The 25048-nt window shown below is 43.6% G+C and overlaps 1 protein-coding gene across 4 annotated transcripts in view; it reads right to left on the minus strand.

Annotated features, from left to right (window-relative positions):
• Positions 1-25048, minus strand: part of LOC124515853 (core histone macro-H2A.1) — a 79319-nt gene that overhangs the window by 12432 nt on the left and 41839 nt on the right. Inside the window, exons 5-6 of one of the 4 annotated variants that reach the window (XM_047084905.1) lie at positions 13203-13313; positions 3348-3438 (exon numbers count right to left, since the gene is read on the minus strand). In XM_047084905.1, coding sequence (XP_046940861.1) covers positions 3348-3438; positions 13203-13313 — 202 coding nt within the window. Of the gene's footprint in view, positions 1-3347; positions 3439-5203; positions 5304-13202; positions 13314-25048 lie in introns of all 4 variants that reach the window. The other 3 variants (XM_047084910.1, XM_047084894.1, XM_047084903.1) reach the window with 3 other exon arrangements.

Consider the following 25048-nt stretch of genomic DNA (forward strand, 5'->3'; position numbering starts at 1 on the left):
CTGTCTTGGAAAGCAGTCACAGACACTTAAAATAGCAGAGGTGTCAGGAGGGAAAACACATCCACTCCAGAGACTTCTAACTGCTGTGACAGCCGCTGTCTATTTCTGACAAAGACCAGCGTCACAAACGGTGGCCGGACAGGCATGAGGGAGCAGGGTCAGGCCTCACAGCCACCTCCACCCGGCAGGAAGGGGAGACTCTGAGGATACAACCCAGAGGAGTGAGGCCCAATTACGGGTTCACTCAAAATATCATGCAGCCGAGAAAAACGCCTCTGAATTCTGAATCTGCTGGGTCCCAAACACTGCTGCCCGCCACACCTGGTCGGGCCTTCCCTCCTGACCCATTCTCAAGTTTGCAGGAGGGAAACAAATACGCTCTACGTGCAACTATTTTAGGTGTGCATCCTCTACCCCTATATGCTCTTCGGGGAGAACTGAGAAATTTGGGAGGCAAAATAAGATCAGCACTGGAGGAATACTACCAGCTCCTCTCTAAAGCAAAAACGATTAAGAAAATGGGCTTATTTGTAATTAAAGGTGTTTGATCTTAGGAAGAGTGTTTACTTTAAAATTTTTTTACTTATAATTAAATCTCGCTTTAATTAGAAGTGAAATTTGCAAGTTAAAATACACTCAATGCATTTCCCAAACTTAAAAATTGAACCCTAGGTTGCAGGCAATCACCCGGTCAGGACTGGACTCCTACACACACATATGTACGCACATGTTCATGTAGACACACGTGTACTTTGTAACAAGAAACAGGCCCATTTCGACTGTATTGTCAACACTAGTAATGTAAGACTCTTGTTTTTTAGGCTTCACTTCAGGGTTAATCATAAAGCAATTGGCTTCTTTGCCCCCAAGCATAAACACGTGTTACTCCCATGAGAACAAGAACATTATTTCATGCTTAGAAAGCAGGCATAAGTATTGGTGTTCAAAACAGCCTAAGCGAAAATTTAGGCTTGGGCATATGTCAGGCTAAGCCTGTGGTCTATTTCACTGTTAGAAAGAACTGTGATGGGTAAGAGTTAATCACGGGGCTAAGCATTCCTGCACTGGCATTCCTTCTTCCAGCAGTCTTGGGTCTCAGGAATTCACACCCAATGGGAGAAATAGAGTGATCGTGTCCTAGCTTCCTCTTTTCCCCTCTCACACATCAAAGTGGGAGCTGGAACCAATTGAGGCCATGCATGAATCTGGTTTGTCATTGTTTTGGCATTGTAAAAGATAGGTGGGTTCAGTACTAGTCTGGACTGGTTCACTGAGAAAAGGCACTGAGGTGGGCTTTGGAAGACCTGGGTTCTGGCACAGTCATTTAGGGTTCCGGCCAACCAGTGAAGCCATCCGGACCTGTGGAGGTTCTTTTCCAGCCGTGACAGTGTCCGTGAGTGATGGGCCCCCTGACCTCGGGCAAGCTCATGGACCCAGGGTACTTAGAAGTCACTGAGGCTCAGCATGCCTCCCCTGTGCACCTCAGTGGGGGGAGGGCAAGCACATCACAGGGGAAAGGATTAGCACCAGTTCTGATCAGGGTTTAGGAAGGACTAGGTTCTTTTCCTGCTATCCCCCGGCTGGTTCCTAACTCCATCTCAAAGCCTCCAGCTCTATGTCCCAGCACAACTAATCCTGCTGAACGCACCCCTTCCACAGCCACAGCAAAGAAAGTCAGCTTTCTCTTCTCCTCGGGCCTGGGGGAGACCCCTTTGCGCCCGAAGGGTGCTAATTTCCATTTTACCCAAAGTCCTGGATGGCAGGATGAACCCAGGCCTCAGTCACTCCTGGTGGAAAGATAAGCCCTTAGCTGTTCTGTTTATTTCCCTCCCATCAAGTGTTCATTTGGTCAAGAAATAAAGAGAAAGAATATCTTTCTCTTAAGCTGTCTGACTTAGGAGCTCTTAAACTCCTCCAAAATCTTGTGAAAGTGGAGTTTATTTTAATTGCCTACAGCCTGATTTCATTTTGGCCTGGACGACTTGGCGAATCCCAACTTCCCGTCCAGTGTGTCTTTTCCATCCACGTCCGAGATCCAAAATGCCCAGGAGAGCAATCAGCCCAAATCCCAGTGGCTAGGGCGGGCTGTGCACAGCGGGCTTTGCACGTGACACTAAACAGAGCTGGACAGCCTCGCATTGCTAAGCTGTTGGACTTCCACTGTCTGGGACGCTCATGAAAATCCCCATAGCCTCAGCCTTCAACATGACTTCACTTCTGCCCGTAGCAAGGGCACCACTTTAGAAAGTGGTGTTCAAATCTACACCTAGGGCACCACTCTCAGGACCAGCACATCGATGGTAAAAATCATTAGATACACGTGAGAGTAAGGCTATATGGTAAGCACCAATCAGGAGGCAGACACAAAACAAGGTGCTTTGCTTAAGTTATCCTAACTCTCACTATTATCACTCTTGCAATAGGACAGAGAAACCGAGGCACTGGGGAGTTAAGTAACTGGCCCAGCTCTCATGACCTACAGATAGCAAGGTTGGGATTTGCGCTCCTTCTACCTAGCTCCAAAGCGGTGCCTTTTTGCCATCCATCCGGATGCCCCGTCATCACGTAAGCAGCACAGCATACTCTTAGAGCAGGGCACTACCTCACTTTCATGCAGCAGGCCAGCGGCCCCAGGGCTCGGCACCCAGCCTTCCCTCTCTCTCCCTCACCCCACCCTCAGATGTTGAGCGCCAGAAGCCAAATGACTATGGATGTCAGCTGCCAGGGAACGGGAAGGAGCTTTCTGGGTCTAGCAGAGTTTCTCAAGTGGTCTAGGCACCTCACACCAGAATGAGGTGACTTTCATGCAATAAAGGTCTGAGAACCTCAGTGTGGGAGAGTGTTCTCAAAATGCCCGAGTGCACCTGAGGCCTTGAGGCCATCTTCAGGAAAGCGTGCTTCCGATGCCAAAGTGGGGGGAGCGGTGCTGACACCTGTGCCTAGGTATTGCTATGTGTCTGGTCCACAGCGGTCACATCAGTGGTCTTGGAGGCCACTCGGCCGACCTGGCTGCATCCCCTTCGCAGCTGAAATCACGGGTGAACCCAGTCTCCGACAAAGCTGTGCCTCGTGAAGCAAATGCAGAAATGATGCTGCCGAACCAGTTTCCAAACCAGAAGCGCGCCCATCTGTGAGCTGCATGACGCACCCTGGCTGCCAACTAGCTGTACCTCTCGTGTCTGCAGCCCGGGGACTGGAGACCTTAGCAAGGTCGACCTTGGGGAGGCCGGGGACAGCTGGAAGTGTGAAATGAATGCAGCCCTGCATAGCTGTCAAAGGATCAAGCTGTCTGCGGCGGCCGACTGACCATGCACACACACACTCGGCAGCACCCGGCTAGGCATTACCTACTTCACCACCGGTGTAGAAGTCAGTGTTTGTCGGGTGAACGACAGCATCACTGTCGATCGAGGCAATGTCAGCCTGTACAACTTGCAACTATAACAGGTAAACAAATGTATATCAACTGTGTTGGACCGAGACCCACGCACAGGCACATTTACTAATGCCCCAATGGCGGGGCTGGCCTACCTGGTCGATTCCAACATGTGAGCCCAAGGGGCAATCAGTCCACGAAGTGTGCGCACATGTGGATGGGGGTGAGGAGGAGGAGGAGGAAGAGGAGGAGGAGGAGGAGGAGGAGGAATATCAAATGTGACATGTTTAAATTAAACATTTGAATGACATGTCCAAAAAAAGAGAAACACACACATGAGATCATTTCCAAAGATTAAAAGAAATAACAAAACAACGAATGCCCCGTTTCACTTCGCAAAAGCCTATAAAACTGGCACCCCACTGAGAAGGCTACTAAAACATGGCATCTGTTTTAAAAAAAACGTGGACTATCAGGCCAACCACAACGACGAGTTTCTCCATTCTGTTGGCAGCCGTCAACGTTCAGAGCTGGAGTTTTGGTCTTACGACATTCAACGTTTGGTCTGCCTTCAAGGGACAGCTCTTGAAAACCAAGAAAACAGTATGTGTGCATAGAGAACTGCCTTTATTTTTTCCTGCTCAATGTGTACAAATGTTTTTCCAGGTCTAGCATTTATTCTAGTCACTCTTTATTTTCATGTATTTTACACATAAAACATACTTTGGATAGATAGGATCCCTGCTTTTTCTAGCCTGTGGCTTTTTTTTTTTTTTTTTTTTTTAAGAAAATATCCATATGAAGAGAGTATGTGGTCGGAAAACGAGGCTGGGCAAGGCATTCTTGAGTCCCAGTTCCTATGTTTCCGGCCCACTGTTACACCCAATTGGTGTGGGTCGGGCCTGGGCTCTGGAATGAGCATCTGTGCCAGTAAACGAATCTGCCACCTTACAAAGGTAGCCAAAGGTCGGGGGTAAAGGTTTATAAAACAAACCTGGGTCAGCATCAGGCCTGAAGCTACCTTGGTGGGCCTCTGCTAGTCTGCTGCCCCTGTCAAGGCTCAAGGCTGAGAGGTCAGGAGCCTTCATTGAGCCCCTGAGCTGACAGTTCTCCGGGCAAAGATCAAGCCACAGAATGGGATACTGAGGGATCCCTCTCAGCTTGCCCCCAACCAGGGAGACACCGTGGCTCTGAGGCAGAGTTGTCCTCTGTAGGAGCTCACCCAGAAAGAGCTGTTGCCCTTCTGTTTAATATCATCCCCTAATCAAATAATTCATGAAGCTGGCATGCAGTCATATACTGTTTTCAGTTGTAGAAAAAATTGAGGAAGTGACAGTAAGTGGTAAATTTAGGGGAAACCAATTTACTGGTGGATTAAAGACAACTTAATGATATACTGATGCAGTTTAATTTTCTCCCTTTTCAAGTGCTTTTAAGCTTTGTCATTTTTAATTAGGGCTTAAATGGAGAAACTATCATTTTGTAGTAACCTGAGATTTTTCAGTTCTAAAAAAAAACAAACACATTTTTAAAAAATCCCTCCCAAGTAACCAGCAGTCAGTATGATCATTATGGAAGAGAATTTAGATAGCAATACATTTACAATCAAGGGGAAAATAGCCAATTGCACTCAATGAAACATTATCGGATCATTTCCATTTGAAATGGCTTGGAGTGAGTAAACATTGAGGATTTCCTTCCAATGTTCAACTGGGATTTGGGAATTTGGCTTGACCATCTGAAGTTTGAGACGATGAAGAGCCTAAATTCTGGGTTCCATAACTTTTCATCTGACAGCTGGCGGTGCCAAACCCCATCCCCAATTACCTAGGTCATCTTTAAGGTCAATGTCAGCATTGGTAGGATTGATTATGGCCTCCACCTCAAAGCCGGCTAAATTACTGATTTCACTGTGAATAAGGTTCAGCTGAAAAGAAAAGCATGAGGTGGGAAATAACAGGACAGCCGGGAAGTCACAGAGAAGTGAGCCTTGGGATACAGATGAAGGGCAGTGCACACTCCAGGGGCACTGGGTGCACAGGGTAGGGGTGGGGAGGCGGGACAGGGAGTCGCTGGCTAAAATGAATCCAGTTCAAACAAGGCTCCAGGGCTGCTCGGGATGCTGAAAGGAAGCAAGCTAGGCTGAGGCTCCAGAACCTGCTGGGTGATGCTTGGGGCCAAAGGGAGGCATAAGCCATGTGGACTGGTGGATCCACTTCCCTTTGAAGGAACAAAGTACAGCAGCTATCAGGACCCAGCATCGGGGTACTCATTGCCAAGGTGGGAACGGTGTATGTGACCTCTTCTTTGAGCCCTGGGATGGTACATAAGTCCCAGCTGGTGTGGGAAAGCCCTAGTAGCTCTGCCATTCTCCTCTAACTGGCCATGGGTCTTTAAAGTTGTCCCCATCACCCTGACTACTGGCTGGCTGGCTCCCCTGCCCTGCTCGGAGGTAGCAAGGAGCAAGATGGTTGTTGCTTAGAAACCTCTAATCCTGAAGTTCTGGTGAAAGCCAGGAAGAGAACCAGCAGTTCTCTGGCAAGACCGTGTGTCTCTTAAAATGTTTCACCTTGTGGAGGCCCACTGGGTCGAGGATTTTCCTCGAGTTTCATGAGCATGGAAACCAACTGGCTCTCTTTGAAGAGCCAATGAATGTCCTCCCTTCCCACAGGTATTCCAATGCTATAGCAAGCATCAGGATGAGAGAAGCCCTGAGTTCTAGATTCTCCTGTCAGAAGGACAAATGGAATTAGCTGGCCCAGGACTACTGTCCTGGGTCCTACCCTTTCCCCTCCTGTTCTTAGGTCCAAGGGCCCGCAGCAAAGTGCTAGCTCACTCTCTAAGACGCTTATCCTTCAGTGACATGAATTCCTAACAGCTGCAGCCAAGAGCAATGCCTAAGCAGCCCTCAGAGGAGCTGGTGCCTGGGACCCACTGTGATCCACGCTGGAAGAGCTGCCCGCAGCCGCAAGGCCCAGCAGGACAGGAGCCTTTGTCCAGGCACGCACTTGGAGGACAGGGCCGTGTGCAGCCACTTGGCAGGGAGGCTCTTGGCAACTAAGCTCCAATGCACTGAATTTCTGAGGCCAAGTGTTTTGTTGAAAACAAAACCAAACAAAAAACCTGACACGCTATAAGCACCAGAAATATAAACCCACATTTCTGATTCCCAGAAGTAGACAGGAGATTCTCAAAAAAGACCTGCTGAAACTAAGTCATTCTTTGTGAGAAAGCACTTCTGGAAAGAAATCTGGTCATACGACTGGGGAAAGGCTCAGCAGGGTCCCACTTCTAGTTAGGGCTGGAAGGTGGAAGAGGAACAAGTTTTCTGCACCGGGACTTCCTGGGATATGGTTCCCAGCACTGCAGGTGGTTCAGGGGCCACCAACATCCCCGAACCTGGAAGAAGCCCACAGGGGGGTGGGGGGGTGACCTCACACAGCAGAGCACTCAGCACTGCAGGACAGAGGCATACAAGAGACCAGTACCAGGGTGAGGGTGCTAACTGCTGTGCTGAGGGAGAAGGGGTGTGCATGGGCAAGACTAGGGGGGCTCGAGGAAGGCAAGTAAGGAGTCGGGATTCAGGACGAGGGGAAGGGTTTGATTATCATATAAGTATTGCATCTCACTTCAAGCAAACAGTGTTTATAGCAACTCAAATTAAGTGAATCTTCCCTGCTCTTCCTCCTAAAACAAACACCCCAAGACCCTATACTGTAAAGTAGTAGCAGGTTGTTGAGGGAGGAAGGGAAAGGAGAAAACCGGGAAAGCAACACTTTACTTGGTGTGGTATAGATAAGTACACTTTTAGGATACCTAGGAATTTCCTTTCTTGTTGTTTTAAAAAAAGACATGTTCAGATCCCCAAAATTCACGCTATTTTTTTTTCCAATGGTGTAGATGCTTCTGAACTTATACTTGGAGATGCCTCATTGGAAAATCAGCTGTTTTCCACGGGCTTTGATTTGGCTAGCAGAGAAGACCCCAGAACATGGTCTCTGACTCTGCCTGGGGAGAAGCCCCCTTTTGCCTGTGGGATGGGCTCTCTGGACAAACTGTGTGTGGGGGGTGGGTGCCGGGGGCTTCATGGCAGTACTGAAGCGAGGGAATGGTCGCAGACAGCGCAAATTCCTCGGAGAACTCCCTATTCACTCTCTGCACCTTCCTTTCTGACAGAGGCAGCCTGCTTTCTGAAGCACCGCACCGAGCCGCGGCCCCTGCAACAGAGAATTCCCAGCCAACCAAGTACTCTCACTCTCCCTCACATCTGAGTCTTGCTTTTCCGACTATATTCTGCTGTGTACCAGGCTTAGTACAAGCCCTCAGGGTGAGGGGCTGAGCCGCAGAACCATTCTGCTATTAAATATATAGAGGTACTTTAAAAAACCACCTCTGGACTATATAGCATGTGTTTGGGGTGGGGGGAGCCTTGTGTGTGTCTGGGAGAGACATGGGTGCGAGGGGAGAGGCCACATGGCTAGAGGCACTTTGGAAAGACACCTGGGTAACCAGATTGGCTTGGGCGGGCAGGCAGTAGACAGAAGCCAACAGTGAAATGATCAAGAACAAAGGCCAAAGCTCCCCTGAACAGGAGGAGAAAGCCCATGAGCATGGGATACAAACAGGCCACGTGTGCAAATGTCTTGCAAGGATCCTGTTGTCCAGTGGGTACATACAAATAGGCCTGGTGGGGCCAGGAAAGATGGCCAGTCCTGCCAAGTCCCAACCCCCTTCCCCCAGGAGCCACATGGCTCTATGAAGCACAGGGCAGAGCAGGGGGACCTGTGGGCTGGGAAATAAGATTTCTGGGTAACTGTGAAAATTCTCGTATTTAGTTTGATTCTCTGGGAGGTGGGACTAATGATTTCAAAATTTGAATAAGGTCTCTACTTCTTTGTCTTATCATTGGGAATGATGGGAAAATAAGTTTTCGGGGCACCTGGGTGGCTCAGTCAGAGCCTCAGACTTTGGCTCAGGTCATGATCTTGCAGTTCATGAGTTTGAGCCCCATGTTGAGCTCTGTGCTGACACCACAGAGTCTATAGCCTGCTTCAGATTCTGTGTCTCCTTCTTTCTCTGCCCCTTCCCTGCTCATGCTGTCTCTCTCTCTCAAAAATAAACATTAAAAAAAATACATAAATAAAAGTCTTAAAAAAACAACAAAAAAAAGGAAAAATAAGTTCTGAATGACAGCACGGGGAGTTTAAAACATCTGAAGATTGCTGGCCACCGTAGAGAGTGACGAAAGGGCACTGCCAGTTAGAGAGTAGAAGGGGGTCCTACTTGGCTGTGGAGGTGGAAGAAGGGGACCTTGCTAAGTGTCCCGTGAGACCCTTCCACCTCTGGGCCCTGACTACCCTAATCTCAGCTGGGTTTACCACATCCGGTCTCTCGGTCTGTAGTACCCCCATATTCCCTCCAGTGGTTATGTCCACATTAGTCCTTGTTCTGTACTCACAAGTGAACTCATTAGGAGAAGCTCCCAGAAGGCAGAGACTGGGTTGTCTCTTAACCCTGAGTGCCACAAGAGGCCCGAGACAGTGCTCAGGCTGCTACAGGCACACAAACAGAGCTGGAATTGAATGTCAAACATCCCAACAACTCCGAGGTGAAATGCACATCTCTCTTCTCTTAAAGCAGGGCTAATGGAAATGCCAGAGCTCAGAAACCGGGCCCTTGGTCTGCAATGGACCTCAAGTGGCTCAGGGCCAACCTGGCCTTTCTGGAAGGCAGGCTATGGCCCCCACCACTTAGGGCAGGTCAGAAGGAGGCCTGCCAATGATAGGGAAGGAGCCAGTGGCTTGGAACTACTAGACAGATATGTGGACTGCGCCTTGACATGACCTATTTGGCTAGAGGAATCCTATTTTTTTTTTTTTACTTATCAAAAATTCCATTTTAGGAAACAAAAGTAATTGATAAACAGTATCTGAAGGACATGTTAAATCTAGCCTGGAATTATTAAATTTTGACGTCTCTTTGACAATGCCTTCATAATGGACAAGGAAGGGAAAAGACTGACCAGTCTTATTTCCTTGTGTTGGCCATATACAATGCAACTCTCTTCCTGTCACCCAAGTCCACTTCAACCAAGGCCAAGGGAGAGGGCACTGTTTCTAAGCCCCTCATGGAGAACTGTGTCTTCTCTGTGGCCCCATCCTGCCCTGTCTCTGGGATCAAGGGGTTTTCTTTAACGGTGCTCTGATGCCCTGCCTGCACACATCCCCAGATCTCCAGCTTTAATTCTCCTGAAGATCTCAGGTCTGGTGGTAGCATCTGGCAGGTTTCAGGCTAGACCTGCCACACAAAGGACACATGTGAGCACCGCTGGAGGCCTAGAAGCCTGGAGCGGAGCCAGCACCCTTCATGGCATGTGAGAGGCCCATTGTCAGCTGTAGGGGTAGAAAGACGGCATCAGCCCTTTTCTCCTCACTGCCGTTTCAACTGCCCCCTCTCCTTATAGTATTCCAGCCTCTGGTAACCGGGTGTCTCTGCGAGGCAGACAACCCAAAGTACCCTGCCCCATGCCTTTAGTGGCCTACGGGGCTGCGGCTCCGATCCTGACAGTTGGGAGGCTTGGAGACTCACTCACACTCTCCTTACGCTGCCTTCCCTACTGCTGACCAAGGAAGCCCCAATCAGTTACTACCACTGACACAGATTTATAGAAATGCACATTGGAAGAATTTTTTGGAAATAAAAAAAACCCATCAGGTTTTTCAATCTCTGGAAGGAAGCTGTGAATCTCTGTTGAAGCACAAAGCAAAAACATTCGGTAGATTCAGATTCACAGCAGTCTTCTTTTTGAAAACAATTCAACAATGTGTGTGAACGCTGGATAAAAGCAGAGTAATGAGGACGATCACTCCTGAGACTTGAGAACCTGAAATACACCATCGTCAATGATAATTAGACCCCAGGCTCCTGAGCCCTGGGCCAGCTTCTGTGAGTAGCTTAGCAACCAGGCCTTGCAGGGCTGTGCAGGGCGCAGTATCACCTTTCTCTACCTTCTCCTGCTTGCAGCGTTCAAGCATGGGTTTCATGGTCAAAGATGGGAAAACAGGACTCGTGGGACAAAGGGTACGATACGGTCTTCATCTTCAGGTACCCTTCTTAGGACACTGCCTAAAATCCAACTCACAACTAACGTCCATAGACTCTTGAATACAGAGAACTGAGGGCTGTTGGAAGGGAAGGGGTGGGTGGGGGAATGGGCTAAATGGGTGATGGGCATGAAGGAGGGGACATTTCAGGATGAGCACTGGGTGTCGTATGGAAGAGATGAATCACTGGGTTCTACTCCAGGAGCCAGGACTACACTCTATGTTAACTAGCTTGAATAAAAAAACAAAAACGAACTAAGGTCTGTAGTAACATTTTAAAATGCGCTTTGTGTGAAAATTCTCATCAGTTTTAGGACTCTTGCCCCTCTTGCATTATTAAGCCATGACTTTCACCCCACAGTAATAGCCAATAAAGGACCAGAAAGTACTGCTTGCAAAATAACGCTCCCGACCATAAATACGTGCTCTACCTCACACCTCAGGGCCCAGCGTTCCAGAAAGGGTTTCTGGCACACTAGTTTCCGATGCTGGCACCCAGGCTGACTTGAGGTGTTCCCTTATTCTGTAATGCCACAGTTGGGGAGATAGAGGCATGCCTGCTAAAGGGCATGTGTGGTGCTGGATTTGGGGGTACCTCGCCCTGGATGTGTGAGTTTTGGGTCATTAACCTGGCAGCACATTTGACGCGGAGGGCAGCCTCGCGGTAGCTCGGTGTTTGTTCTCCCCACTGACACTTAACTGTGGGATGTGGGAAAGAAGGTGGGTGGTCTGTCTGGGTCTGCACGCAGCCCCCTCTCTGAAAGCTGACCGCTTTACACGGGGTTCAGCTCAACCAAACAGAAGTCAAGACCTCAGACAGGCATATTAGTTTCTTTGCCAAGTCTACTTCTCCCATTTTCCTGTTTCTTAAACAACATTAGATGACACATCTGTAGGTTATTATGGAGTGTCAGCACTTCCCTATAGCTTTTTGGTCTCCCCTCTTCCCAATCCTGAATGGGGTACAGTGTTTGCCGATTTGTACTCTCTTGTACTGTTAGGCCTGTGGCACCTGGTCCTGAGACCCCACATGGTGGGGAAGAAGGCACTGCGTGGCTGCAGAGGAACTAGCGAGGTGTCTGCGGCCTTTACCAGCTCCCTTCCAGGGCTCACAGGCAGCAGAACCCAGACAAGACCCTGACCCCCGAGATCGAGAAGGGCATCCATTTGTACATGGACATCTGTGTGGCTGAGTGCTGCTATTCTGAGGGTACTGGAGTTCGTCCAGTAAGGGGGTGTGAGGCTGGCTGTGGGGCAGTCAGTAGGAGACAGCAAGACCACCACAGGGAAGGGAGAGGCCAGGGGCAGGGCACCCAAGGGTGGGATGGGAGAAAGCGTGAGAGACGGTGGGGGACAGCAGGAGGGCCTGAACTGTTCTACCTGCTGAATCGGCTTCCAGGCCTGGCTGACGGTCTGCAACAGGGACCTAAAGACACTGGAGCTACCCCTCAAGAGCAGGCTGTTCACACTCGAGTTCAAACCAAAGCAAGTGGGAAGGCGCTTCGCGTTAACGTTGCATGTATTACCCAGAGGACACGTTAAAGGGTGTGAAAGTAGACCCAGGTGGTTGCCTTCACTGCTGAGTTGAAACTTTTAAACAAATAAAAACAAAAATCTTTTAAACGAAAACTCTGAAAGCCCCAGACCTTAAGATGACAAGCGCTGCTTATTTTTCCCTTTGAAAAATGCGTACAAAATACAGATAATGGTTATAAAATGTCAGCTGCAATGGTTATTTGCTGGAACACAAGGTCCACCACAGGAATTGCATCATGAGAGCCTGAGTGCAATTAGTGACAGGAAGGGGGGAAGAGGGGAAGGAGCGCTTGCAATGCAGGAGCAGGAGGGCTGTGTCACTGAGATGCAAAAGAAAATTGACAGTGAGGTTGTAAAAATGATGCAGCTTCAGAACCAAGTTGTTAGCCACAACGCAGTTTACATGAAGGTCAAATTCATTCATGCCTTTAATTGTTTCTCACGTAGGACTGAAACATTAAGAGAAGCGTAATTCCCTCTCTCTCCACCCCCCGCTTTTTTTTGTTTGTTTTTTGTTTTGTTTTGTTTGTTTTTGGTGTTAATAGAGCATTATTAATTAACTCTCACTCTCAGGTCTTAAAAGCCTTTGCATCATTTTTATTTTCAACAAAAGTGAATCATCTTTTACAAAACCATGGCGTCCTGGCAAAGCTGCATCACTGGGATGGCTGAAAATACATTGCCCACGATTAAAACAAACAAAAGATTGGCTTGAGGAGTCCAGAGGTGGCTCAGTGCACCCATTACCTAAGGACATCTAAAAACAATCCCGCCCCCGGAGCAGAGGCTCTGACTTCAGTGCCCACCCGAGCCTGTGCGCTGCCTACTAGACCTTTCCTTTTCCAAGACCCAGCTTTGACTTGGGGCAGTTTTGCTGGCCGGGGGCTACATGATGACCAGTGTATCCCACATTAGTAGCTTCTTCTGCAGACTAACCCCGGGGTTGTCCCGAGCCCCCCACCACCACGGGAGCGGCTTTCCCGCTTCTTTACCACTACCTCTTCTTCCCACCTGCCACTCTCCCCCACTGCTCCTGCCGCAGCCCCCCGTGAGGCTACCCACTCCTCCTTCCACACCCACAAGGCCAGGAGTGGCCTCCGGGAATCCCCAGGCCTTCCTGCAACAGAGGTGGCCTCCACCCGTCTGTCCCAGGGCCGCGAGCAGACCGAGGCCGCACATCTGCCTACCTTCTGGCCGAGGAAGAGGCTCTTGGTGGAGAGTACTGTGAAGCCATCGGCCGGCGTTCCCTCGGTGGTGCTGTCGGCGCTGGCTGCCTTGCTGACTTCGCCCTGCTTCTTCTTGCACAAATACAAGAGTCACTATGAGGCCCATACAGGCAGAGACCAAAGGAATCTGGGCTTTTCTAATGGGGAGGAAGCTCACAGGCCCTCCCCTTAATACTTCAGAAAACAGGAAACTAAAACACAACCAGTTTGGGGCCTGTCTCAGCTCGGGAGCTGCAGGCTCACTGTGAAGTCCGGGAGTTCTATGAGGACAGTTAGCTGTATTTGCATCACTTTGTCATGTAAACACACAGCTACTTAAAGGCAAAACTCTACTGTGGAATGATAATCGAGAACAACTATTTTTATAAGTTTAGACCAATTAAGTATCTCTTACTTAAGGGTCTTTGCTTTCTCAATGTCTGCACACTATTCAAGTTGGAGGGGAAAAAGCAATCTGTTCCTGGTCACTAGTTCTCAAAGAGCAAAAATCAGACCAAGAACCATAACCCTGCAACCTCTTCCAGCCCGGTAGGTAAGACACTCCCAACTGTCCTTCATGAAAACCAGCCTTGGAGAAGGATCCCTATGGTGGCTGATGCTGAGTCCCGCTGCCCCTGGGGACTCCCCATCCTCATAGTGGGCATGGATATCAGCATCTCATGGGCCTCCTTCCAGCCCCAACCCGACTCAAATATGTATACCCTGGGGTTCCTAAGGGCCTTGCAAGGTCTGTTGTCCAGAGAGGTTTAATTCATTTCCAGATCCTCAACTTTCTCATGTACTTTTTCCTGAAAGTGATCTACCCTAAGTGATCTGCACATGTGATAGAGGTCTCATGTCAGAACTCCCTGCACCACCACCCTTGTCCTGCTTCCCACAGTGACTAGTAGCCTGGCACACCCCCAGGGAGGGAAAAGGGATACAGGACTTTACCAGTCTTTCATGCATTTCTGTTAAGCATGAGGATTATAAGAGAAATGGGTATTCTGGCTCATTTGGGGATGTTCTGCATTCACATGTATCATACACTGAGGATAGCGGGAACAATGTCAATTTGTGTTTAGATACTTCGCCTTTTCTCTTCCCAAGTACGATCAAAAAGGACATCACTCTTGAGAGATGCTCCAGTGTGAGGAAACCAAGAAAACAGGGGATGAAAGGTATCCCAGATGACCATGCATTTATGAAGGAAGGCTCTGGACCACAGACCCTGTCCACATGCCAACTTAGGGATTCAAATTCATTAACATATTAACATTTTTGCTTACATTGAAAAAATAAGGGCTAGTTTTACTCAACACTTTAACAAGAAGGAATGCTTTGACATTTAAGTTCTATGGCCAACCTCGAACATTTTCCATAAACGAAATGACCTAAATCCGAAGCTCCAAGGTTTTGATATAAATAAGAGAAAAATTATTTTATCACGAAACAGGGTATTAGCAAAGATATGATAAAATGATCACTATTATGGCTTTCCTAATTCTTCCAGTACGCCAGACTGGACAAATGATAGACCAACAGTGAAAAAGGTATAACCCACAGTTACGTGGTAAGTCTTAGTAAGCCTATTTTTAATACACTTTCCAGGAAACAAGAAAGGGAAAGGCTGGGTGACAAATCCTTTCACTACTCAGATGTTTCTAATTCTGTGCTTTCAACAAAACGGGAGAAATACCAAAATGACTTAACAGATGAGAGATCATTAAAGAACAGACTGATGGAGTTAACAGTGCCAGTTTCTTAGTTGTGACAAATGTACCAGGGTTATGGAAGATGTTACGATGGGGAAACTGGTGAGGGGCATTCAGGAACACTCTGGACTGTCTCTGTAACTTTTCTGTCCATCTAAAACAATTGTGAAGTAAAACATACTAAAAGAAATTGATGACAGATTACTATGTGACTGCTGCCACATAACTCAAGAGTTCGGAGGATCGAGTGATATTGCTGTGCCCCGAAATCCTTTCCATTCCCGTTCAACTACTTTCTGTGCGTAAGACATTCCAAGTACTTACACCTATAAATATCCAAATATAGGATGCTGAACCCTGTTTCATTTTATAAGTAAGTAACTGTCCTAGGAACCTGAGTGAATTATAAAAACGATCTCCATCTATCCCATTATAAGACACGGTTACGGGAAAAAAAAAGATACAGTTGAGGGAATATTTTCCTTAATATTTATTAAATTTGCACAGTATTGGTGTGATTAACTGTGTGTTAATAAATGTGACAATGATCCAATCCTGTAGAATCCACAGCATTTAGTGGATTTATGATCACAAGAAATTTTTTCCAAGTAAATTTAAATTTATATACATTATTTTTGTTCTGAACATCAAGAAAATACCAGCAGCATAAAATGTTTGACATTAGGATAAAATATTGTGGGACAAGTGAAAGGGAAATACGGGTTCAAGGAAAAATTAATGTAAATTTGCTGCCTGTTAAAAAAGAGCTTGTCTGTATGTTTTTAAGTGATGGTACTCCAAATCAACGTTGTATTTCAATTTCTTTGGATACATGTAAATGAGTGATGAAACAGTGTTTTGCATACCAAAAATTATACACTTCACAGATATTTAAATTTATTATGAAAAGTTTAGCTGTCAAAATTTAAATGTGTGAGATACAAAGATCTTCAAAATTGTTTTAGGATGTAGGCAAGCAAAAACCTTTGAGAACCACTGCTCTACCCAGGGAGCGCAGTGCATGCAGGGGGTCCTCAGTAAACACTTGGGAATGGGATACAGTTGATAAGTAGATAAGGATTTAGTGCTTATGCCCCCCAAATACTTGGACTTTTAGAGGTGAGAAAGCCTTAACTTTCAGAATTTCAGGTATCCAAGAAAGGGAGCTTGTTTTACTAGAAGGGGCTGTGACGGCTTCTCTGGGACCCGGGTATAAGTCAGCAGCTGCCTATGAAGCCAAATTATAAGGCTTAGCCTGTGATAATTAATCCTGGTGGCTTTCAGCAATGGTTCATTTGCTCAGGGCCTCCACCATTAAAGCTGTTGCCCATGCTGTACACTGGGACAACCACTAGGGGAAAACGATAGGAAGCTTCCTCAAAAAATTACAAGTAGAACTACCATATGATCCAGCAATTCCACTTCTGGGAATATAACCAAAGGAAACAAAAATCCTGTGTCAAAGAGAGAACCATACCCCCTGATCACAGCAGCATCATTTATAACGGGCAACACACAGACACAATCTAAGTGTCCACAGAGAGAAGAATGGGTAAAGAACTGTGGTATATATATACTGAAATATTCAGCCATAAAAAAAGAAGAAAATCCTGACAGGAAGCCCACAGAGCTCCAAAAACTATGAACCCAAAGAGACCCACACCAAGACACATTATAATTAAAATGTCACAAGTTAAAGATTTTTGACAAGGAGAGAATCTTCTAAGTGGCAAGAGAAAAACAACTTGTTGTTTTCATACAAGGGAACCCCCATCCGACTATCAGACTTTCAGCAGAAATTTGTAGGCCAGAAGGGAGAAGCACAATATATTCCAAGTACTGAAAATTAAAACAACTTCTAACCAAGAATACTCTACCTGGCCAAGGTATCCTTTGAAATAGAGAAGTAAGTCTCCAGACAAGAAAAAGCTAAAGGAGTTCATCACCACTAAACTAGCCTTATAAGAAATGTTTTTAAAAGGACTTCTTTAAGCTGAAAAGAAAGGAATGCTATTAGTAATAGGAAAATACATGAGAGTATAACTCTCACTAGTAAAGGTAAATCTATACTAAAGGTAGAGAGTTAATTGCTTAGAAAGGTAATATGAATGTTAAGACACAAGAGTAGTAAAAATAACTGCGATAATTAGTTAAGGGATGCACAAGATTAAAACACATAAAGTGTGACATCATAACATAAAATGTTGGGAGGGTAAAAATGTAGAGTTTGAGAATGTGTTCAAACTTATGTTATTAGCTTAAAATAAACTGTTATAGGTTGTTCTATAAACCTGTGTGTCCATGATAAACACAAAGCAAAAGCCTACAGTAAATGCACAAAAGATAAATCTATACCACTAAAAACAATCATCAAATCACAAAGGCAGAGAGCAAGAGAGGTAGAAAGGAACAGAAGAACTACAAAATAGACAGAAAACAACATAATGGCAACAAGTACATACCTGTCAATAATTTCTTTTGAACTAAACTCTCCAACCAAAAGACAGGGAGGCCAAATGGATAAAAACACAAGACTGATCAGGGCACCTGGGTTGCTCAGTCTGTTGAGCGTCCTACATAAGCATAGGTCATGATCTCGCGGTTTGTGGGTTCCAGCCCCGCATCAGGCTCTGTGCTGACAGCTTAGAGCCTGGAGCCTGCTTCAGATTCTGTGTGTCTCCCTCTGTCTGCCCCTTCCCTGCTCACACACTCTCTCTCTCCCTCAAAAATAAACAAACATAAAAAAAAAAACCCACAAGACTCATCTATATGGTGCCTCCAAGAGGCTTACTTCACAAGGACAAGACAGACTGAAAGTGAAATGATGGAAAAATATTTTTCATGTAACTAGAAACCAAAAGGAGGCTGGGGTACCTGTACATGTATCAGGTAAAATATTCTTTAAAAAAAAGACTACAATAACAGATAATGAAGGCTATTACATGATAAATGTGTCAATCCCACCAGAAGATATTTGTATATATTTCATAAATTCCATAAACATTTATGCACCCAATCCAAGAGCACATAAATATAAAAAGCAAACACTAAGAAACCTAAAGTCAGAAGTAGAAAGGAATACAATAATAATAGGGGACATTATACCTCCATTTTCATCAATAGATAGATCAACCAGACAGAAAAATCAATGACACATTAGACCAGGTGGACTTAATAGATATATTCAGAACATTCCGTCCAAAAGTAACAGAATACACATTCCTCTCAAATGCACATAGAACATTCTGTGGTAAAGATCATGTTTTAGGACACAAAACACATCTTAATAGATTTGAGAAGACTGAAATTGTATGAATCATCTTCTCTGATCACAGTGCCAAGAAACTAGAAGTCAATTACGAATAAAAAAAAAAACTGGAAGATTCAAATATGTGGAGATTAAACTACACACTACTCAACAACCAGCGGGTCAAGAAGAAATCAAAAGAGAAATAAAAAGATACCTTGAGACAAAGGGAAACGGAAATACAACATGCCAAAACTTACGAGATGCAACAAAAGCAGTTCTAAGAGGAAAAGTGTATAGCAACACAGGCTGCTTCGAAAAAACAGGAGAGGGGCGCCCGGGTGGCTCAGTCGGTTAAGCGTCCGACTTTGGCTCAGGTCATGATCTCGCGGTTTGTGAGTTCGAGCCCCGCGTCGGGCTCTGTGCTGACAGCTTGGACCCCGGAGCCTGCTTCACATTATGTGTCTCCCTCTCTCTCTGCCCCTTCCCTGCTCATGCTCTGTCTCTCTCTGTCTCAAAAATAAATAAACAATAAAGTTTAAAAAAAAAAAAAAAAAACAAGAGAAAGCTCAAACAATATAACCTTACACCAAAAGAAACCAGAAAAAAGAAAAAGGAACAAATGAAGCCCAAAATTAGTAGAAAGAAGGAAATAATACAGATCAGTGCAGCAACACATAGACAAAAATAGAAAAGATAAATTAACCTAAGAGCTAGTCCTCTGAAAAGATAAACAAAACTGACAAACCTTTGGCTAGACTAAGAAAAAACCCAGAGGAGTCAAATAAATAAATCAGAAATAAAAGAGATGTTACAACTGATACCACAGAAATACAAAGGATTTTAAGAGATGACTGTGAACAATTATATGCCAAAAAAATTGGACAACCTAGAAGAAATGGACCAATTCCTAGAAACACACAGACTACCAACATTGAATCATGAAGAAATAAAAATCTCAACAGTCCGATTACTAGTAAAGGTATAGAGCATCAGTCATCGAAAACCTCACAACCAACCAACACAAGTCCAGGACCAGGTTTCGATGGTTAATTCTAATAAACATTTAAAGAAGAATGAATACCAATCCTTCTAAAACTTCCAAAATATAAGAGGACATTTCCAAACTCATTTTATAAGGCCAGCACTACCCCGATACCAAAACCAGACAAAGATGCCATAAGAAAAGTAAATTACAAGCCAATATCCCTGACGAACAAAGATGCAAGCCACTCAACAAAATACTAACAAATGAATTTGACAATGCATTAAAAGGATCATATACCATGATCAAGTGGGATTTATTGTGGGGGATGTAAGGGTGGTTCAATATCCCACAAATCCATCAAAGTGATACACCACATTAACAAATGAAGGGTAAAAAAACCCCCACAAACCTATGATCACCTAAACAAATGCAGAACAAGCCTTTGACAAAATTCAACATCCATTTATGATAAAAAATCTCAACAAACTGGGTATAGGAGGAACATACCTCAACATAGTAAAAGCCATAAATGTCAAGCCCACAGCTAACTTCATATTCATTAGTGGAAAGCTGAAAGCTTTTCCTCTAAGATCAGGAACAAGATAACAATACCCATTCTTGCCACTTTTATTCTAATATATATTAGAATATATATAAATATATACATATACACACACACATACTATATATGTATATATGTATATGTGTATACGTATACTATACATATAGTGTATATGTATATATATATACACAGTATGTATGTATGCATATATATATATTATATATATGTATTTTATTCTAATACTATATTAGAAGTCCTTGCCAGAGCAATTAGGCAAGGAAAAGAAAAGGCATCCAATTCAGAAAGAAGTAAAACTGTCTCTGTCTGGGAATAGCATGATACTATATATAGAAAACCCAAAAGACTCCATCAAAAACCTGTTAGAATAGAGGCACCTGGGTGGCTCAGTCAGTTAAGCATCTGACTTCGGCTCAGGTCATGATCTCACAGGTCGTTAGTTCGAGCCCCGCATCAGGTTCTGTGCTGACAGCTCATAGCACAGAGCCTGCTTGAGATTCTGTGTGTGTGTGTCTCTCTCTCTCATTGACTCTCCCCTGCTCACACTCTGTCTCTCTCAAAAGTAAGTATACATTAAAAAACTTAGAATAAATGGATTCAATAAAGTTTCACGATACCAGATGAATATACAGAAATCTGTTGCATCTGTATATGCTAATAACAATTATCATAAACAGAAATTAAGAAAATAATCCCATTTACAGTTGCATCAAAAAATAAAATATTTACAAATAAATTTAACCAAAAAGGCAAAAAACTATATCCTCAAAACTCTAGCACATTAATTAAAGAAACTGAACCAGACACAAATAAATGGAAAGATATTCTGTGCTCATGGATTGAAAGGATTAATATTGTTAAAATGTTAATACTACCCAAAGCAATCTACAGATTCAATGCAATCTGTATCAAAATTCCAATGGCATTTCTTATGGAAACAGAACAAACAATATTAAGATTTACATGAAATCACAAAAGACTCCAAAAGCCAAAGCCATCTTGACAAAGGAGAACAAAACAGAAGTCATCATGCTCCCTGACTTCAAATTATATTACAAAGCTATGAGATACAAGTGTAATCAAAACAGTATGGTATCAACACGAAAACAGACACACAGACCAGTGAAACAGAATGGAGAGCCCAGAAATAAACCCACATATACATTATGAATTCATGACATAAGAGCCAAGACTATACAACAGGCAAAGGGCAGTCACTGCAATTAAACAATGTTGGGAAAATAGGATAGCCACGTGCAAAAGGATGAAACTGTACCGCCATTTTACATAATACACAAAAATTAACTCAAAATGGATTAAAGACTAGAATGCAAGTCCAGAAACCAAGAAACTCCTAGAAAACAGATGGTAAGCTCATTGTTAATGCTCTTGGCAATGATGTTTAGTATATGATATCAGAAGCAAAGGCAATGAAAGCAAAATAAAAAATGGGACTACACCAAACTAAAAAGATTCTGCAGAGCAAAGGAACCATCAACAAAATGAAAAGGCCACCTTCAGAGAAATTATTTGCAAATCATATACAGACAGGCCCTGACTTTGAATTTTTCTGCTTTCCAATGGTGCAAACAAAAGCTATATGCATTCAGTAGAAAGTATACTTTTAATTTTAAATTTTGATTTTTTTCCCCAGGATAGCAATGTGCAATGCTATACTCTCTCGTGATGTTGGACATCAACACGTAGCCACAGCACCCAGTCAGTCACACAGTCATGATGGTAAATGATTGACAGACTTACGCAAACATTCTGTACCCATAGAACCATTCTGTTTTTCACTTTCAGTACAGTATTCAATAAGTTACATGAAATATTCAACACTTTATTATAAAATAGGCTTTGGGTTAAATGATTTTGTCCAATTGTCGGCTAATAAGTGTTCTGAGCACGTTTACAGTAGGCTGGGCTAAAGCTATGATGTATGGTAATTATGTGTATTAAATGCACTTTCAACCTAATGATATTTTCAACTTACAATGGTTTCATCATGACACAACCCCATCATAAGTCAAAGAAAATCTGTATCTGATAAGGGGTTAATATCCAAAATATATAAAGAACTCATACAACTTAATAGCAAAAGAAAAAGAATTTTTTTTATTAAAAAGTGGTCAGAGACCTAACTGTGAGACCTGAAACCATAAAGAGCCTCGAAGAGAACAGAGGCAGTAACTTCTTTGACATCAGCTGCAGCAACTTCTTTCCAGCTATGTCTCCTGAGGCAAGGGAAAGAAAGGCAAAAATAAACTGCTGGGACTGCATCAAAACAAAAAGCTTCTGTGCCGGGAAGGGAACAATCAACAAAACTAAAAGGCAATCTACAGAATGGGATATTTGCAAACGTCCTATCTCAAAAAGGATTAGTATCCAAAATATACAAAGAACTTATAAAACTCAACACCCCAAAATTAAAAATCCAATTAAAAACTAGGCAGAAGACACAAATAGACATTTTTCCAAAGAAAATATCCAGATGGCCAAAAGACACATGAAAAGCTGCTCATGATCACTCATCATCAGGGAAACACAAATCAAAACTACAATGACATAACCTTGCACCTGTCAGAATAGCTAAAATCAACAACACAAGAAACAACAGGTGTTGGAGAGGGTATGGAGAAAGGGAACCCTCTTGCTATATTGACTGGAATGCAAACTGGTGCAGCCACTGTGGAAAACAGTTTGGGGGTTCCTCAAAAAGTTAAAAATGGAACTACCCTATTATCCAAAAAACACAAAAATACTAATTTAAAGGGACACATGCACCCCGATATTTATAGCAGCATTATCTACAATAACCAAATTATGGAAACAGCCCAAGTATCCACTGACGAACGGATGAAGAAGATGTGGTATATGTTCACAGTGGAATGTTACTCAACCATCAAAAACAATGAAATCTTGCCATTTGCAATGATGTGGAGGGAGCTAGAGAATGTTATGCTAAGCAAAATAAGTCAGAGAAAGACAGATACCATATGATTTCACTCATCTGTGGAATTTAAGAAACGAAACAAATGAGCAAAGGGAAAAAAACAGAGAGACAAACCAAGAGATAGTCTCTTAACTGTAGAGAACTGATGGTTACCAGAGGGGGAACGGTGGGGGGGGGGGGGGACGGATGGGCTAAATGGGCGATGGGGATTAAGGAGTGCTCGTGTCATGATGAGCACTGGGCATTGTATGCAAGTGTTAAATTACTAACTGTTCCCCTGAAACTGATATTATTACACTGTATGTTAAATAACTGGAATTTAAGTAAAAACTTAAAAAAAAAAAAAAAGTGGTCAGAGAATCTGAATACACACTCTTCCAAAGAAGACATACAGACAGGCAACAAGTACGTGAAAAGGTGCTCAACATAACTCATCACCAGATACATGCAAATCCAATCCACAGTGAGGTATCTATCGCCTCACACCTGTTAGGCTATTATCAAAAAGATAATAAATAGTTAAGTGCTGGTAAGGACATGGAGAAAGGGGAGTTCCTTGTGCACTGTGGTTGGAAATGTAAATTGGTGCAGCCACCATGGGAAACATTATGGAGGTTCCTCAGAAAATTAAATAGAACTACCATATGATCCAACAATTTTTACTTCTAAAGAAAACAAAACACCAACTCAAGAATATATGTGCACCTGCAGGGTTACTGCAGCATTATGTATAATAGCCAAGTAATGAAAATAACCTGAGTATCCATCAATGAAAACATGGCTAAAGACAATGTGAAAATTTGATAAAGATACTTATATATTATATATACTAACATATTTTATATCCTGATATATATGTCCTTACATATAATATGTCCTATTAGATATGTTATGTATCCTATTATACATTATCTCCTCATATATTTTATATATACATATACACACACATATACAAAATAGAGTGTTATCACTAAAAAAGAAGGATGTGACCTGGAGGGCATTATACTAAGCGAAATAAATCAAGACAGAGAAAGACAAGTAACTGTATGTTCTCACTTATGTGTGGAATCGCAAAAAAGAAAAAAAAATCCGAGTTTACAAATACAGAGAACAGACTGATGGTTGACAGAGGTGGGGCGGGGGGGTGAAATGGGTGAAGCTTGTCAAGAGGTACAGACTTCCAGTGATAAAAAAACCAAAGTCACGGGGATGTAATACACCGCACGGTGGCTATAGTTTTTAATACCGTACTGCATATTTGGAAGTTGCTAACAAAGCCGACTTGAGAAGTTCTCCTAAGAAAAAAAACTTGGTAATTACATATGGTGACAGATGTTAACTGGACTTACTGTAGTGATCATTTGCAATATATACAAATATCAAATCATCATGTTGTACACCTGATATTAATATGATATTAAATGCCAATTATATCTCAATAAAAAAAGAATTCATATCCATAATAAATATGTACTGTAAGGCATTTAAAAGAGATAGATAATCCACATTTTTAAAACTGCCTAAAACACTAGCACAAAAGGAACTATCCAAAGGGCCAAAATTTGTTTCAGCACATGCGAAAGCTAAATGGTCATGAAGACAATGCACAGCCATCAGACTGGCTAAAATTTAACTCTCAAAACAGCCTGCCTTGGCAAGAATGTAGAACTGGAATCCCCATTTGCTGCAATGGGAATGCTCACTTTCACCACCACTCGGGAAAACTATTTGGCACTCTCTACTAAAGCTGAACATATGAATACCCTATGATACCACAATTCCACTTAAAAGTATACTCCCAAGACAATACAACATGTGTGCACCAAAAGGCATGTACTTTCATAGCAGGAATATTGGTAGGAGCCTCAAATTGCAAGCAACTTAAATCTCTCAAGAGCAGAATGGATAACCACGTGGTGGTAAATTCCAACCATGCAACACACAGACTCAGTGCTGTATGCTACATACAATAACCTAAATGAATCAAACACAATGTTAAGACAAAAATAAAGAAAAAAAAATACACCCTAATGGAGTTAAATGTACTATGGAGATTAAAAAGGTCCCTTACCTCGCTCAGATTCCACCTAAGTGTCTGTACCTAATTTTTTATTTATAGTTGTATATTTGTGGGAGAACTGGATGTCAGTGGTCAAAAGGCTCAAACTTTCAACTAGAGTTCCAGTCCAAAAGTATGACGTGGGAAGACCCTGACCCTCACCTCCACCAAAGACACACCCAATCTCCAGCTACTGATAGAGCAATTCCTTCTGAAGAACTGAAGGCTGACTGAACAGCTTTTGTCCAACAAAGATAAAGAGACCACACAGAAAATAACAGAA

Source organism: Lynx rufus, unplaced genomic scaffold (assembly GCF_022079265.1).
Source record: "Lynx rufus isolate CCGP_SWC_20201006 ecotype Redwood Valley unplaced genomic scaffold, mLynRuf1.p SCAF_1, whole genome shotgun sequence".
In the NCBI taxonomy this organism is placed as follows: Eukaryota; Metazoa; Chordata; class Mammalia; order Carnivora; family Felidae; genus Lynx; species Lynx rufus.